The following is a 16507-nucleotide window of genomic DNA, read 5'->3' as shown; positions in this document are numbered from 1 at the left end:
TCCTGTCCGAATACCTTCACTCCCGAGTCGCTCTAACATGCCCCGCTCTAGAGGTACTCACTCATATCTTGTCGCATCTGCCTCCCCATACCCTGTCAGCCATGACACTGGTCTCCCACCGGTTCCACAACTTGGTCACTACTCCGCATGCTTGGCGAGTCGCTTTTTCGCGTTTCTTTCCGGGCCCTCAGGCTATAGAGTCCGATCGGCATGCCGTATCAGATGAGACGGAGCCGGGTTCGGATAGACGATTGTTCGCACGATTGACGGCACTGGCATCCTGGCGCAGTGAATATATCCTTCGCACCCGCTTGATGCGGTCGTTAGGCCGAGGCAAGCCGGCGCAGTTTCAGCCGTCCAAGAAACATGGCGCAGTGCGATCCGCAGCTGCTCGAAACGGTAGCGCAGTGTGTACGTACACATCGAACTTGCTTTTTCCAGTGAGCAAGATCCACGGATTGTTCAACAGCGACAAGGAACCCACTTTCATCCACGGGGCGTCCGAACAGGGCATTGCTTCTGCTAGTGACCCATCATTGGTGAAAGTGAGCACCTGGGGTCTTAATGATCACCAGATATTTCGACATTTTGCTGATATGTTTCCGGGTGATGCTCCCTATGGTCTCAGGAGCAGGAGAGATGGTTGGAACGTCCAACTCCATGGACGTGAGTCAACCCTATGGTATGATCTATGGCGAAGGATGCCCTCAAGGGCGGAGCTATTTCATCTCTACAACCGAACAACGAGGCCGCTTCCTCGGTGCTTCGGAGCTGGGTTCTCACCCAAATCTCGGCATCCCTGCGGTCAATCAAATTACGCATGCTGTCTGCTCGGTGTGGATCGCCAAGTCATCCTCGATCCTCAAGACAACCGGGGGTCTCGTTGCTATGATGACCGGTTCCTCTTCGGGTGTACTGACAGCCTATGCGATGGGTCCCCATCCGAGCTACGAGGGTCGGTATGAGCGAGGACAAGTCACTGCAAAATGGGTCCTCAGCCCTGGTGTCCCTATCATCGGAATCGCCGTGGACGACAATTACTCACTCAAACGCCATTCCCAGAAACGAGTATGGGCCGTGGTTCTCAATGCGCTGGGAGAGATCTTCTACATTGTCGATCTTCCTCCAAAGCCCGACATTCCGTCTAATGCCAAGTTCAACGCAGAGCAATTTGATGAGCTTGCATGGAAGACAGGAAGAAATGTGCGCTGGGAGCTTCTTGAACTCAGTCGCCGGAAGGCTCGACCTGACCCTTTCAGTCGGGAATTGGTTGATGGCAGTTATAGCCCGCGATCGTCCTCAGCTTCGATGCAACTCGATGTAAATCAGATTGCTGCGGAGACCAGGGAGATCGAGAAGTTCCTTGCTTTTAGGCCCAAACATTTCCGCAAGCTTTGTGAAGGCTGGAATATGGAGCGTGACCTGCAGGTGGATTTTGCTGGAGATGATGGCACCGGAGCCGGAGAGGCAGTTATCGTCATCGCTCGTGGAGGAGGCGAGGCTGCAACCGCATCGGTTCGAAGATATGTTCGCACGGCGTCGAAACTCGGATCAACCTCCCGTCCGTCAACCCCGGGCTCCCGTCCCACTGAAAGGAAGGCCCACGTCTCTCTCTTCGGTGGCCCGACAGGTTCCCCAAGTCCTACACCTGGCGACAGCCTTCCGCCATCTCGTTCGTCAGTCCGAGTAAATGCTGTAGCTGATACCGAGTGGCGGATCTCAGACTTCACTTTTGGCGATAGGAAATCGGTCGAAATTACCACCAATGCCCTGGATAACTCTAACTGGGCTACCCCGACGGCAGCAGAAGACCCCCTCCTCGGCATGTCGGGAAGTTCGTTGTCCTCTGCGACCTCTTCGCCTATGTTACCTCATATGGAACAGCCACTGTCTAGTATCGAGATTCCTGGCCAACGGGCTCGCTATCTGGCAGTGGGTACTGGTACTGGCATGATCTTTGTTTGGAACATTCGCGCACTTGCGGCGCAGAATACGGACGTCATCAACTCGATTCCCCCGCTGCGGGTTATTCAAACAGAATCGCCTCAAGTCTCCTGCATTGCCTTGACGTCTTTGTACTTGGTACACGGTGGTAATGATGGCCTTGTCCAGGCGTGGGACCCGCTGGCATCGTCTACTCGCCCAATTCGAACTTTGAACTCTCGATTCTCGTCCCGGGCTCGTCGTCGACTGGTACAAGCCGAAGCTTCCATGTTCGGGGTTGGAAATAACTACTTTGCAACGGGAGCTATTTGTCTTGACCCAGATCCAACGAACCTGCGCGGAATGGTTTCGCTCGGCACACACCTTCGGTACTGGTCCTATAGCTCATCCGCTGCAGATCAGTACAATGTCAGCAAGCGACGTTTGCGCCATGGCTTGCGCGGTGGCAATGGTGGTGCGGCCGAAGGCCAGCGTTTCAACAACAGCGGCCGAGGCGCAATCCGGGATTTCATCGAAGACGAGCGCGTTGAATTGACGCGACAGCAAATCGCAGATGACAAGGAGCGAGAACACCTCAGCGCCCGCTTTGGCGTCGACCTCCTCGGTCCGGATATTGACGAGGAACAGCTTTTGGCATATGCTCAGCTTCTTAGCCAGGAAGCTCACCCTGACGAGGCTGCCAAGCAAAGTGATCAAACTGCGATCGCAAGTTCTGCTACCAGCACATCGTTCAGCGATGCTGTTGGTCCCAGCTCTTTCGGCTTAGGGGACGTCTCTTCCTCCTCATCCCCGTACCAAACTCCCATGGACGATGACGTGGACGATGACCTTGCAGAAGCCATACGGTTGAGTCTTCTTGGAGATGATTCTCCCGCCCCACAAATCGACCAGACCCCGTCTATCCCCATCAAGTATGCAAAGGGTGTGAAACCACCTCAGCCATCATCCCCTGGGGCTGCGGAAAGCAGTCGACAGCAAGAAATGGACGACCTGGAATTCGCGATTCAGCTCAGTCTGGCAGAGAATAAGAGTCGAGGTAATGTGGAGGAACAGGATGAATGGGAGGAATTTCCAGGCCTCGCTCCGCCGCCAGTATCGACTTCGCAAACCTCTGCCAAGGGCAAGGGCAAGGCGAGAGCCACGTGATGGAGGGCGTGCTGCATGTTGCGGTTGTGACATTTTAGTTAGACTGTTTTTTCTTGTTCGTTCTTGTTTTACCCCTGCATTTTTGCATGTTTCTTTTACTAGTGTTTCTTTGTTCTTCTTGACATTCAGAGGAGCAGCTCACCTGTCAGCGTAAGCTGCGAATGTTTAGCACTAGCATAATACTGATCTCTGATACTACAATCGCGAGTCCAACTATGATCCAGATTTGCTACAAGGAAAGCACAAATCGCAGAGTAAGCGATGAGATGAATAGAAGAAGAGAAGTACTTGTGAAAGGAAAATTGGATATTGGTAACGGATTGTTGGCCGACAGGGCAGACAATGTACAGAACCAAGTAAATTACATGAACGACAGACAGACCATGGCAAACCACAGCGTCCAAGGACTGGAACAAAATCACCCCAAATCGACTACAAGAAAAGATCTGCAAATGCAGCGAGTTTATAGAAGAGAAGCAAGCAGCATTAAGAAGCCGCTAACACCGCCAACGAGAACGGAGGAGGCACCGTTCATCGAGGCAGCGTTGGTGGAGGTGGAGGTTCCAGTGGAGGAAGACGAGGTGCTAGTGCCAGAGGACGAGGAGTCGCTGCTGCTGCTGGTAGAGCTGGTACCGGTGCTGGAAGGCTTGTTCACCTGGCCGTCAGCCAGAACCTTGTACTTGATATCGGAGATCTCGTTGCCGTTGGAGCCGTAGACCTTGACGGGGATGGAGGTGCTGGAGACGGAGACCAGGGAACCGGAGGGCTTGTTGGGAAGGCCGTTCTCGATGTAGTTGTTGATCTTGTCCAGACGGGTGGGCAGGTTCCAGGCGTTGAGGAACTTCTTGCTGGTGATCAGGTCGGCGCTGCACTCTTCGCGGGTGACGCTGGTCTGCGAGGAGTTGCTGGACTGAATGCGGTCCATGTCCAGCTTGCCGAATTGACCCTGCAGGTTCTCGTAGTCGACCAGCAGGGTGACGCTGCCGTTCTTGTTGACCTGGATCAGACCGTACTCGTTGTCCTCCTCGGTCCACTCGTAGACGAGACCACCGGAGAAAGCCTGGGTCATCTCCTCGCCGTAGATGGCCTGGACCTCAGTGAAGACACGGGGCTTGACCTCGTTGCAGCCGTACTCGGAGAAGAAGACGGGCATGGTGGAGTTGGAGAAATCCTCGGTCAAGACGTTGTAGCCTGCGGATTTGTAGGAAGCCTTGCCGCACCAGGAGTAAGAGTTCAGACCGAAGAAGTCGGCCTGCGAGCTGGTCGAGTTCTTCATGTGGCACTCGAAGTAGCGGTCGGTGTCGATCAGAATGTTGCGGACGTCAGCGGCGGAATAGCCGACGGGGATGGTGCGGTTGGAGTGCTTAGCGATATAATCCTTCATGTCACGGATGACGGCCTATTTGCAGGGTGGGTTTGATTAGTTTGATCGAGAGAACACTGGGTAATGGGTATAGAAAGATCAATTCAACTCACGCGAACGTAGGCGGGGACCAGGTACTGAGCATCCTCGTTGATGACCTCGTTACCGGCAAAGAAACCCAGGACGTTGGGGTAAGACTTGAAGGCCTCGATGATACCAAAGACTTGCTGGAAGTAGATGGGGTTGTACGAGGTCCAAGGCTCACCGCGGTTGAGAGAGCCATTGGGCAGAGGCGAGTTGACATCCAGAATGATATAGATACCGGCACCGTTGAAGTAAGAGACACACTTGTCGTGGTTGAGAGAGGGCTCCAGGTTGTAAACACGGATGGTGTTGATCTATATAGGATCATCAGCCATTGATCACATGGCGCATATGACATGGCATTGCCAAATATCGGCGTAAAGACCAAGAACTTACACCCAGGCGCTGCATGAGAGCAGCATCACGCAGACAAGTATCAGGGTCACTCAGGGGGTCCTTCTTGGTAGAGAAGCCGGACTGACCACCGGGTTGATAACTGGCCAGAAAAGTCAATATATTATATCATGACCTGGCGCAAAACTGATAACAAGAAAGATCAGGGTAGGCTTACTCGATACCAATGATCTGGAAACGGTCTCCAGTGTCGGTGTTGACGAAATCCTTTCCATCAACCTTGAGGGGGGTCACAGCGGCCGCGGTGCTAGCCAGAGCACAAAGGGCCGTGAAGATGCGACTATAAGACTAGAAACAATGTTGGAATTAGTTCAAAAGTTCACATCGCGGAGTACCTTGGTACTTTTTCTCATGACTATCACTTCCTGGAGCGATCGTTAAAGCCAAGCTCAGGGAACCAACACGTACGGCAATCATCTTGACGATCGGGGGGCCAAATGTGAAAGTTGAAAATGAAGGACTTTTAAGGCCCGTTCTCTTTTTTTCTCTCTCGTTTTGTTTAAAAGAATGACAGTGCGACGAGCGCAGGAAGGAACGATTGAAGAGAGAAGAAAGAAAAGAAGAAAGAGAAAGGGAGCCAAATTGAGGACGCAAGAAATAAAAAGGGATCGCGAGTGGGGGGAAAGATTGAAGAACCCCAAACTGCGCCAAGTGGGGAATTCAAAGAGGAACAGAACCAGTCAGGGTTCGGAAATCAAACTAGGACCCTCTCAGACCCTCTCAGACCCTCATGAAGTCATCAAATATGGAAGATACCCAAGCAGGGCGCACTCTAAATTCATTGGGGCCTTTCATTCGCTTTAAAATACACAGTCTCTCTCTCTGCCCTTTGCTCACACATCACTCTCCCGGGTCCAAATGCTATGAAGCAAACACAAAGAAGAAACAAAGGGGGAAAAGAAGTAATAAAAATCAGGGGGGGGGCGCAATCGAGGAAACCAGTCACGCCCAGAAATACCAAGGCTCCAAGGCCACTCCGCGGCGTTGGCCAAGACCCAATACATATACACAGTCCGGAAAAGAAGAGGAGGAGAAATTGGAAAAAGTCGAGAGTGGAGAGTGGCGGAGCAGGTCAGAAGGGATATGTCGAATGATGAAGATGGAGGAGGAGAAGGAGAGGAGGAAGGGGAAACAAATACAGACCACCGAGCTTCAATCTGGAACTGGACTGGACTGGACTCCGGTTGGGCTGAAGCTCTAGTGGTTTTTTTCTTTTCTTTTCGCATGTCACGAGGAACGCGGTCGTGGTAGTGGTCGCATTTACTCAACACCGTGGTTGTCGGTGCTGGCAGACAGGTCAGGGCCACCAGTGAAGGTACCACCCAGGTTCAAGCTGGCATCCATAGCGACCATCTCGGCGAGGATCTCAAGAACCTCCTTGGGGACAGTCTTGTCGTAGATGGAGATCAGATCCTTGGGCTGGGGGTAGACCTTGAGGGCCTTGTAGAAAGCAATGGCAGCCTCGATCTGGTTATCACCTGTGTTTGAAGGGAAAAAAAGTCAATGTTAGCCGTTTATCATATGCCGAGGACCTCCGCGGCCTCCGGGCGCGGCGCGGCGCGACTTCAAAAACACGTACCTTCAGAGCACAGTCCCTCGCCCTTGGCGACTTGGTTCATGAAGTAGGACTCCTTCTCCTCCAGGTCGGTGGGGAAACCCTCGGCCTTGACGCTCTGGATGGCGGCCTTGATGGCCTCGCGTTGGGCGGCGCCGTGGGCCTCTTCCTCCTCCTTGACAGCCTTGGCGATCTTGCGGTTGTTGCGCTTCAAGGATTTGCGGAACTCGGGGTCGGACTGGCGCTTGTAGTCAAAGTAGGCAGCATAGGCTAAAGAAATATCAAATGGTTAGCTTCCAAGGTTGATGGGACGAGTTGAGGACAGGTCGAATCCGATGGGATCTTACCGAGCAGACCGGTGATGATGGTGCCAGCCGACACAGCAACGAGAGCGGATGTGCGCATGATGAAGGGTATGAAGGGAATGTGGAGGGAAGGGATGAGGGGGGATGGGAGGAAGGGGAAGTTGAAAGAGCAAGGATCAAGTTGAGGGTTGAAGGTTGAGTCGAGTTGGACCGAGTTGGACCGAGTTGAAGCACAATTTTGATGGTCACGTGAGACAACGTCAGAGCACCTGCAGTTATACATACAGCGTACTATGTATAGTATAAGATATAGCATGGTAGTCGAGTATATGTTGTATACTATATACTATATTATACTGCAAATAGTAGTATATAGTCATATACAATATACTAGTTACCAGTTACTAGTTACTAGTTATTGGTACCCAACCTACTGTTACCATACTTAGTGAAGCCACGTTGGAATACAATAGCCGTAGGTAGTACATACCTAGGTAGTCAGCTCCATAGTACTGAATAATATATTTAAAATTGAGTCACTATGCTATTAATAACCAGTTAAGTAGTTCTCTTATATTAAACAATAGGAAGCTATTAAAGATTCAAGCGGTGGTGCTATAGACTCCATTCCCTTAGTATTACTTTACTATAGTATACCTATGAGAGGTGCCTCTCCACCTCATCTCCCCGTCTCCCCCCAACTTCCTCCTCCACCTCCTTCTCTCCCCCATCCCATCCCACCCCGCCATCATGGAAAGTCGCGGTTTGACACTGCGCAGCAAATCTCGCCGTCGCCGCCCGCAGATCAGTGCCCCCAAACCTATCTCTGGCCCCCTGCCCGCCAATACCAGAGCCCCCGAGGTCGGCCAGGCCGCTGTCCCCAACCACGATCGAGCTCCCCAGAGCGGCGCTACCTCCGACCTCGTCAAGCGACGCTACTCTACCAGATTCAATGCTGCTCCCGATTTCGATGCCAACGCTCCCCCGGTCCCTGCCCTGCCGCCTCCCGTCCCTGGTGGTGGTTACGGAGGCCTGGCCGCCCCGTCCACCATCTCGCGCCAACCATCCCCAGCAGACGGAGCGACCCCAATACCCAAGGTCGACCTCAACGCCTTGCGAGACCCAGGTCTCCCCGTGGAACGATGTATGCCCTCTCTTGTCTCCTTTCCTTTCAATCCCCTTCCGTAGTCCCTCCAATGCTGACCTGCGACCCCCCCTCCAGACGTAACCAATATCCTCGCCAACGCGTCGGAAGAAGAGATCCAGAAATACCAGGAAAGCCTCCGCAAAGTCAAGAATCGCACATCCACCGACCTACAGCAAAATGTCTACCAGAACCGCACCCAGTTCATCAAAATCAGTCGAGAGGCCGAGAAGCTCAAGGATGAAATGCGCACCCTACGCACTCTCATGTCCGAGCTCACCACCGCCCTTGGACAGACCAATGTCGGAAACAGCCCTAATCTCATGTCTCCGGTCGACGATCACTTCCCCAAGCGCCACTCGAATCGCAGCTCCGTCGCCAATCTAGAAAGCATGTGGAGCGTCCAACTGCAGACGCTGTGGAAAACGGTTGAGGGTTCTCAGAAGTTCCTGCCGGCGGTTCCCGGGCGACATATCGTGCTGGAGACGGGTCATTGGGCCGAGCTGGACTCGGCGACCTGGAAACCAAAACGGCCCGTCCATATCGTGCTGTTGAATGATCACCTTCTGGTCGCGGCGAAGAAACGCAAGCGCGTCGACCAGAATCACCCCAATCAACGTGGCCCCGTTCCAACCAAGTTGGTCGCCGAGGAGTGTTGGCCTCTACAAGATATTGATATGATTGACCTCGCAGCCAACCTAGGCACAGGCGCCGCCCGAGAAGAGGCGCTCGATCGGGGCATTGGAAATGCCATTAGTGTCCGGGTCGGCTCAAAGCCTTTTACCTATCGTCAAGACAAACGCGACACCTCAACCAAAAACGAATTGCTGGCGACTTTCCGCAAGACGGTTGAAGACCTGCGCCGAACCTTGCGCTCCGAGACTGAGGCTGCTAGCAAACCCTTGGAGGCATACGGCTACCTCTCAGGACGACACGTATCGTATTCCCAGAAGGCAGAGCCGCTTGACATCTCCGATATGCCTCGCGACAAGTCCGAGTTGCGAATCGACGTCGACGGCAAGCAGCAAAACCTTCGTTGGGTGGAGGGACAAGTGGATGAGTTGGACATCGATATTGCCCTGCAGCGGTTCGAGGAAGCAGTCTCGACCATTGAAAGATTGCGCAAACTAGCCAAGGGCCTAAAAGGCAATGCGATTGCACAAGATGTGATCAATGTCAAGGTGGATGGACGTGCCACGCGGTTGGCCGGCATGCTTTCACGCGCCCTAGTGGACAGTCAATCATTCCCAACTGCTACCAAGACTAACGTGGGCTGGCTAAGCCGTCTCGGATTTGAAGACCAGGCCCGCGAGACCTACTTGAAGGCACGGACTGATGTCATTGCGAAGCGTATTCGGTGAGTCTCATCCGTTCCCAATAACTACCCACCATGCATTTTCCTAACAATCACAACAGGGCATGTGTATTCGAGGGCGATCTCCCCCTTTACATCTTCCAGATATCTTACGTTTATTTCTCTCTCATCAAAAACACCATTGCTATCTACCAACAGTGCTTTCCTGGCGTGATGAGCAGTTCCTGCATTCGCTGGGCCAAGCACCATCTGGATGGGTTCAACAGCTTGCTAGGTCGCCAGCTGAGTAGTGTTCAGCGCGGCACCTCGGTATGGCAAAAATGCCTTGATATCGTCCATGAGCACGCCGCCCTACTAACGGCAGTGGGCGTTGATTTTACCGATCTCGTCGCGCGGGGTTTGGAAGATGGAGAGGATGGCTCACGAGTTGTTCAACCTGATAAGATGACAGCTACGCCTAACGCGCCGGCGATTATTTAAGACAGCATACATAGTACTGGAGCAATACAAATTGTGTTTAGTCTGATAGGTGTCAAGATGTTTCATCATACTTCCCAAGCCCCCATTTTATAGCCATTTCAAATATCCACCAAAAACCCGATCAATCACCGAACCAACTACCTCCGTCGCCACTCACTCGGTGTTTGGTCCGCGACTCACCAACCTTTTCAAGTATAAAAAGAATTGCCCCCGCTTTTACTTTCCCCAAATCGTCAAGCAACATGACTACTTTTACTTCATTGAAGACTCGGCTCCCATGGATACAGGCTCCTCTCATCGCCAATACCCCCATGAGTGGTGTGGCCACAGGTGAGCTAGCAACAGTCGTCACTCGCGCCGGTGGCCTGAGCCAAATCGGATATCTAGACGACATGCACACTCTGTCCAAAGAGCTAGACTCTACAACAAAAGAGCTTAAAGATATCATTTCCATTCTACCTGATCCAGATCAATTACCAATCGGACTCGGGGTAATTGTATTCGGATCTCCAATCGATGCATGGATGCGACTATTTGCAACATATAAGCCTGCCGTTGCAGGGCTTTCGTTCGCCGGAACAAGCGAAATGAGGACTTGGGCGGAGGGTATTCGGAAACTTTCACCCAAAACCGACATTTGGGTGCAGCTCGGAAGTGTGCAGGCTGCGGTGGATGTAGCTCAGGCTTGTCATCCCGATGCACTAGTCCTACAAGGAAGTGACGCCGGGGGCCACTGACATCAAGCCGGAGCAAGCATCGTGTCTCTCATCCCCGAGACTGCGGATGCACTTCAAAAGCTGGAAATCGAAATTTCCTTGATCGCTGCGGGGGAAATCATGGATGGAAGAGCAACCGCCGCGGCACTTACTCTAGGTGCTTCGGGGGCAGTGATGGGAACACGATTCCTTGGAGCCGTCGAGTCCCACATTCCTCAAATATGTCGCGATGCTGTATTCAGTGCCTCTGATGGCGGTCAGTCTACCGCGCGATCTCGTGTCTTCGACGAAATCTGGGGCCCTAATTTCTAGCCTACAACTTATGATGGTCGATGTCTGAGGAATAAGTTCTATGAACTGTATACTAAAGGCAAATATATCAGAAGTATTCGAGCTTGGCTGTCGGAAACTATGAATGGGCCTGGCGGAGGAGGTCTTGGTGTTCAGGATATGGGAAGTTTATGGGCTGGTACAGGCGTGGGCATGATTAATACATTGGGAAATGCTGCTGATATTGTTGATTCCATACGAGCGGATTCTAGAAAACGTTTGAAAGAGACCGCTTCGTTTTATTAAATAGTTTCAAAGTCCCAATCGATCGCCCGGGCGTTTAGCTGATTATTCAAGATCAGTATACGGTAGTACTATTCTTCTATGGATGACTGTGGATGAAGTACTAGTAGTACGTTCGACGATACCAAAAATATCCATGGATTCCACAGTTTCACGGTGCTAGTGATATATAGTATTTTTTACCAAACTTCAACACCGTGTCTTCAAGTTATTTTGCAACGCATTTCCCCGGATATTTGACTTAGTGGATTCGATTCAACTTGGTGCTGAATTTTGTCGTGGTAAAAATGATTAAGATTTTATGACGGTGGCTGATCTAGCAGGCCAGCAGGGTCAACCCGTTTTGAAGCCCTGCAGGTAAAATGTTCGGCCTTTGATAATAAGCCAACCGGATTTATTGGCATTTCAAATGCCGATGCCATCATTGAAATATTACATTTCCACTATAAGTAACTACTCCACACCTGAAACCACTCCATTCCTGTAAATCAGTATTTATTGAAATTTCAACTTAACTCGTCAATCCTATCAGTCAACCTCCAGTCTCACCATGTCACAGTCCAAGCATATTCCCATTGAAGTGAAGTTGGCCTTCTTCCAGGACCCTATCGATAACTCCGAGCCTTTCAACTAGGTTGAAGATCCATCAGAAGGAGAAGCTCGCCGAAATTACAGAGACGATTTTTAGACGGTCGTAATCTGTGATATTCGGGGACAGGAAGATCAATTTTTCCTAGATCGCGACGCATTCCAAATAATGCGCGAGGTCAAATCGTCCTCGACTGATGAGACATTCGACGACGAGGAAATCCAGTGGCTTTACTATCCAGAAGTCGAAAAATTGCTCCTGGACAATGTCCCTGGCGCTCGATTGATTTTCCTCTTCGACCAAACTATCCGGCGATCGAATGCCAATGCCGCACGCCAGCCAGTGAATCAAGTCCATACTGACCAGACAGCACGTTCTGCAGAGTTGAGAGTACGCCGACATGCAGCAAATGATTCACAGGCAGGGGAATATCTCCTCCGAGGTCGCTATTAAATCATCAATGTATGGCGGCCGATCAACAGCAAAGTTGAATCGTCACCTATGGCATTCGCTTCTACAACAACTACACCTGATTTGGATTACGTGAAGATTGAGCATCGCTATTCATCCTTCAATGGCGAGATTATGGGGGTGAAATACAATCCCAGGGCGGAATGGAAGTATTGTTCTGGAGTTGGAAACTGATGAGCGAGTTCTCCTCAAATGCTTTGACAATCAGGCGGGAGTGGTAAAGAGAGTGGTACATACGGCATTTTCATATCCATCGGAGAGAATTGATGTGAAGGGGAGGGAAAGCATTGAAGTTAGGGCGTTGGTTTTCGGATGAAAGTACGAGGCTTTGGTAGGGTGATAGTATGGTATCCGTGATAACTAGTTGGTAGTAGTTTTACTTCGCCGCGAAGTCTTAAAATAGAGGAAGCTACAGGCCAAATCGATACATAGCCCTCCGAGTCGTATTAGTATAAGAATGCCGGCTGAACATTCTTCAGCGCTGCATTAAATTTGCCCCACGTTGGGCGTCGGCATCCAGATTTACTCCGATTCGGCCTCGCATTTGGATGCCGATGCCCCTTGAATCGACGCAATTCATCCTCCCCAAGTCAAACCTGAGCTTTCACGTTACTTAATGATCATTCGTTACTGATCATCTCTTCTTCAAGAGTCGCATTATCCACTCTTCTCCTCTCTCATCGCTTTACTCCCCTTCCAATCCTCACCCTCCCCCGCTCCTCGGCCCGACTAGACACAATCATGCCGATCCCTGAGCTACCAATTTTTGTGGCCGCACAGCAGCATGCGAAGAGTGATCCTCAGAAGATTGCTGTCGTCGACTCAGTGAAGCAGCAGTCATTCACCTTTACTCAACTTTTGGAGGACGTCGCTGCCCTGAGGAAAGGCATTCTCGAACTACTCGGGGTATCAGACTTGGAGGAGCGCCGCATTGCCTTCCTCGCGACCGGCTATGACTACGTGGTGACTCAATGGGCTACTTGGGCTGCAGGAGGTATTGCGGTGCCCCTGTGTACATCTCACCCTGTTGCAGAGTTACTATATGTGATTGAAGACTCAGCCCCGTCACTGGTCATCATCCACCCCGCATTCGAGAAACTTGCGCCAGGACTGCGCGAGGGGTGCTCGACGGATATTCCTTTCATGGGTCTCGATCCATTGAGCCGAAACGAGAAGCCCTCACTACCTTCCTTTTCGCCTTCTTTCCCAGTCACCCGCCGAGCACTCATGATCTATACATCCGGAACGACCTCCAGGCCCAAGGGTTGCGTCACCACCCACGAAAACATCAACTTCCAGGCGAGCTCCTTGGTCAAAGCTTGGAAGTACTCACCTTCAGACTACCTCATTCACGTCTTGCCCCTTCACCATATTCACGGCATTGTAAATGGATTAGTTGCGAGTCTTCTCAGTGGTACTACTGTCGAGATGAGATCGAAATTTGACCCCGCCGAGATCTGGAATCGCTGGCAGGATCGCGACTCCTCGACCATGTTCTTCGCAGTCCCCACAATCTACTCCCGCTTGAACGACTATTTTGATTCAAATATCCGCGGTACAGATAAAGAGGACGCGGCCCGCGCCGGAGCACAAGCCTTGCGATTGATCGTGTCAGGCTCTGCTGCCCTCCCGACACCCATCAAAGCGAAGTTTGCAGAAATCTCGGGACAGACTCTGCTAGAGCGATACGGCATGACTGAAATTGGCATGGCTTTGAGTTGTGGACTTGAAGTGGAAAAACGAATCGATGGTAGCGTTGGTTGGCCTTTGCCTGGCGTGGAAGTTCGATTGACCAAGGATGGCAACATTGTCGATGCACATGACGAGGAGGGAATGATTGAAATCAAGGGCGGCAATGTCTTTATTGAATATTGGCGAAAGCCGGACGCTACGTCCTCCGAATTTACTTCGGATGGATGGTTCAAAACGGGTGATGTCGCCAAGCGTGATATCACCGGTGCATACTTCATCCAGGGACGAGCATCTGTCGATATTATCAAATCAGGAGGATACAAGATTTCCGCACTCGAGGTCGAACGCAAAATGTTGGCATTGGATTCGATTCAAGAAGTCGCAGTTGTTGGATTGGCTGATCAAGAATGGGGCCAGAGGGTCGCCGCTGTGGTCAAATTCCGCGATGGAGTAAGTTTGGCCTTGAGAACTTTTATTTGGACTCTATTAACACACTACATAGACAACGCCTGTCGAACTTCCAGCACTGCGATCGGAACTCAAACAGGATATGGCTGCTTACAAGGTACCCACCGTTCTGAAAGTGGTCAGTGGTATTGAACGCAATGCCATGGGCAAGATCAACAAGAAGGTCTTAGTACAGAAGCTCTGGCCGGAAATCCGTTAGATTATTTTTCATGTATGAGACTTCGATGTAAATAGATTACAGTGAATAGATGAACAAGATATGATAGATTCGTGCCCACAGAGCCTTCTCGTAAGATATAAGATTTCAATAAATACCAGATTCGTTCATATCGCTCAGGTTTGGAAAACCCATCGCGGATCCTTGTCACCCAAGAAATCACCATCTGCATCGCCAATGTCACCCATCAAAGGTCGAAGTCCCTGTGCTTCACGTACACGTTCCTTTTCAACATTTTCTCTCTGAAGAACTTTCCACAGAATTCCTACCACAAAGATATTGGCGACAAGGTAACCCAGGGCAAAGCCATGTCCAAGGAAATACCGGGGACTTGTTTCAGTCCGATACAGCTGTGTTCCAATGACCGCTCCCAGGTTCCCAATCGAGATCTGCATCGCATTGGCGATGCATCTCTTGGTTTGACCTGACACATTGTTTGCAGGCCACGAGAGGACAATGGCAACCGCAGGATAGATACCCGCCGCAGCAAAAATAGTACCGAGGTAGGACACCCCAGGTCGGTGTTGTGAGATCAAAAGAATATATCCAATGCAAGCCAGCGCCGAAGATCCCATGATAAAAGGAGCTCGAAGGCGTAATCGTTCCGATAAAATGGCAACGCCGATAGTCGTGCAGAACGCCACGGCGTAGGGAGGTACACTGAGCAACTGTGCTTGAGCCGCGGAATAGCCCAGTTCCTTAATGATAGTCGGCTATTCCAGTATGAGCACTTGATCAAGGAATCCAATAGAAGAATATTTTCGCTCACCAGGAAAAGAGAAAGCGTATACAGTGGGAGACTCATTGTATGGAAGCCGAGACCATAGAGCCAAGTCTTGGGGTCCTTGAACGCATCCAGCACTGCAGACCAGGTAAATGCTTCATCTCGAGTAGCATCACTGTCATTCTTGAGGCGAAATTGAATGAAATCGCGCTCCTCTTCAGTTAGGAACTCGGCGGTGTCTGGATAGTTGTAAACCCAAAAGTAGGCAACTATAGACACGATGATTGTGAGAAGGCCTTCTAATATAAAAATCCATCTCCATCCATTGTATCCGCCAACGCCTTTCATGTGTGCGATACCCTGTTTGCACAATCAGTCTTATCGTCTTATATTTCAACTTCAATGTTTTTTGAACAAGCTTACCCATGCCAATATACCGCCAAAAGCACCGGCAAGACTAGCCGCGCTGAAAAATAATGCAACGCGATAGTGCTGCTCGTTTCGTTTGTACCACATGGAAAGATAAAATACCACTCCAGGGAAGAGACCACTTTCTGCAACACCCAGGAAGAATCGGGAGGAGAGATAGCCCGAGTAATTCTGAACGATACCCAACAATGTCGCAACAATACCCCAGATAAGAGTTAATGTAGGTAGCCAGATTCTCGGAGTGGTCATTTTGAGGACAACGTTGGCTGGGATCTCGAAAAGAACGTAACCAATGAAGTACAAGGTCAACCCAGTGAGGTATTGGTCTCCCGCTATACGGAGAAGTTAGGTGGCTTCACTCAAGGATACTTTTATATAAAAGGAGAGCAGCGTACACATCTTGATATCATCGGTCATTCCTTCGAGTCGAGCATTGCCAACTGCATAAATTATAGGTCAGAACGGGTGCGCACACGGAATACTTTTCACTCAGGTATTACACACCATTACTTCGATCCAGAAAGGAAAGCAGATAGAGCAGAATCAACGGAGGAAGAAGACGATAGTCTAACTTCCGCAGCAACTTCTTCTCGTTAATACCGGTGCCCTCTGACAGGCTACTAGATGACGGCGATGTCGCAGCATCATTTATGCCACTAACGGCAGACTCATCTTTCTTCTCAACCGAGGTTGACATGGTCACGACAATAGCCTGGATGGAAGGGCTCAGTCTTGTGAGAAATTCCGACTTTGAGAGAAGTGACACAAATATGAGACGTGCAGAAAAGCCGAGTGTTATTGGGGTATCAAACCTTAAAATCAAGAGAGCACCTCATACTGTAGTTACTCCGCGGACCACGCGCCAACCTCGTGTTCCA

At 50.8% G+C, this 16507-nt stretch overlaps 8 protein-coding genes across 8 annotated transcripts; 5 read left to right on the top strand and 3 right to left on the bottom strand.

The window, feature by feature from the left end:
* Positions 1-618: 618 nt before the first annotated feature.
* Positions 619-3090, top strand: N7533_006353 (F-box and WD domain protein; the record flags this gene model as incomplete). The annotated part of the gene is made up of 1 exon (XM_057103003.1): positions 619-3090. One exon carries the CDS (start codon positions 619-621, stop codon positions 3088-3090), a length of 2472 nt encoding a protein of 823 aa, XP_056962633.1.
* A 463-nt stretch (positions 3091-3553) lies between these two features.
* On the bottom strand, positions 3554-5368 carry gel2 (1,3-beta-glucanosyltransferase gel2; the record flags this gene model as incomplete). Its single annotated transcript, XM_057103002.1, has 5 exons — positions 3554-4489; positions 4567-4851; positions 4934-5033; positions 5109-5239; positions 5360-5368. The coding sequence occupies 5 exons, from the start codon at positions 5366-5368 to the stop codon at positions 3554-3556; spliced, it is 1461 nt and encodes a 486-aa protein (XP_056962632.1).
* Positions 5369-6211: 843 nt separating this feature from the next.
* Positions 6212-6911, bottom strand: N7533_006351 (TOM complex receptor protein TOM20; the record flags this gene model as incomplete). The annotated part of the gene is made up of 3 exons (XM_057103001.1): positions 6212-6429; positions 6531-6776; positions 6854-6911. The coding sequence occupies 3 exons, from the start codon at positions 6909-6911 to the stop codon at positions 6212-6214; spliced, it is 522 nt and encodes a 173-aa protein (XP_056962631.1).
* Positions 6912-7561: 650 nt separating this feature from the next.
* On the top strand, positions 7562-9750 carry N7533_006350 (exocyst subunit EXO84; the record flags this gene model as incomplete). The annotated part of the gene is made up of 3 exons (XM_057103000.1): positions 7562-7955; positions 8034-9312; positions 9372-9750. 3 exons carry the CDS (start codon positions 7562-7564, stop codon positions 9748-9750), a joined length of 2052 nt encoding a protein of 683 aa, XP_056962630.1.
* A 242-nt stretch (positions 9751-9992) lies between these two features.
* On the top strand, positions 9993-10778 carry N7533_006349 (uncharacterized protein; the record flags this gene model as incomplete). The annotated part of the gene is made up of 2 exons (XM_057102999.1): positions 9993-10437; positions 10495-10778. 2 exons carry the CDS (start codon positions 9993-9995, stop codon positions 10776-10778), a joined length of 729 nt encoding a protein of 242 aa, XP_056962629.1.
* Positions 10779-11796: 1018 nt separating this feature from the next.
* N7533_006348 (uncharacterized protein) lies at positions 11797-12081 on the top strand (the record flags this gene model as incomplete). The annotated part of the gene is made up of 1 exon (XM_057102998.1): positions 11797-12081. The coding sequence occupies one exon, from the start codon at positions 11797-11799 to the stop codon at positions 12079-12081; it is 285 nt and encodes a 94-aa protein (XP_056962628.1).
* Positions 12082-12840: 759 nt separating this feature from the next.
* On the top strand, positions 12841-14458 carry N7533_006347 (acyl-CoA synthetase; the record flags this gene model as incomplete). Its single annotated transcript, XM_057102997.1, has 2 exons — positions 12841-14241; positions 14294-14458. The coding sequence occupies 2 exons, from the start codon at positions 12841-12843 to the stop codon at positions 14456-14458; spliced, it is 1566 nt and encodes a 521-aa protein (XP_056962627.1).
* Positions 14459-14592: 134 nt separating this feature from the next.
* Positions 14593-16326, bottom strand: N7533_006346 (uncharacterized protein; the record flags this gene model as incomplete). The annotated part of the gene is made up of 5 exons (XM_057102996.1): positions 14593-15189; positions 15246-15560; positions 15624-15961; positions 16025-16069; positions 16134-16326. 5 exons carry the CDS (start codon positions 16324-16326, stop codon positions 14593-14595), a joined length of 1488 nt encoding a protein of 495 aa, XP_056962626.1.
* Between the last annotated feature and the right edge of the window lie 181 nt (positions 16327-16507).

The sequence above is a fragment of the Penicillium manginii genome (assembly GCF_028828005.1).
Source record: "Penicillium manginii strain IBT 31320 chromosome Unknown utg000004l:1.0-7231830.0:1.0-7236170.0, whole genome shotgun sequence".
Taxonomy (NCBI): domain Eukaryota; kingdom Fungi; phylum Ascomycota; class Eurotiomycetes; order Eurotiales; family Aspergillaceae; genus Penicillium; species Penicillium manginii.
The sequence above is the reverse complement of the archived record's forward strand: the minus strand, read 5'-3'. Positions and strand labels throughout refer to the sequence as shown.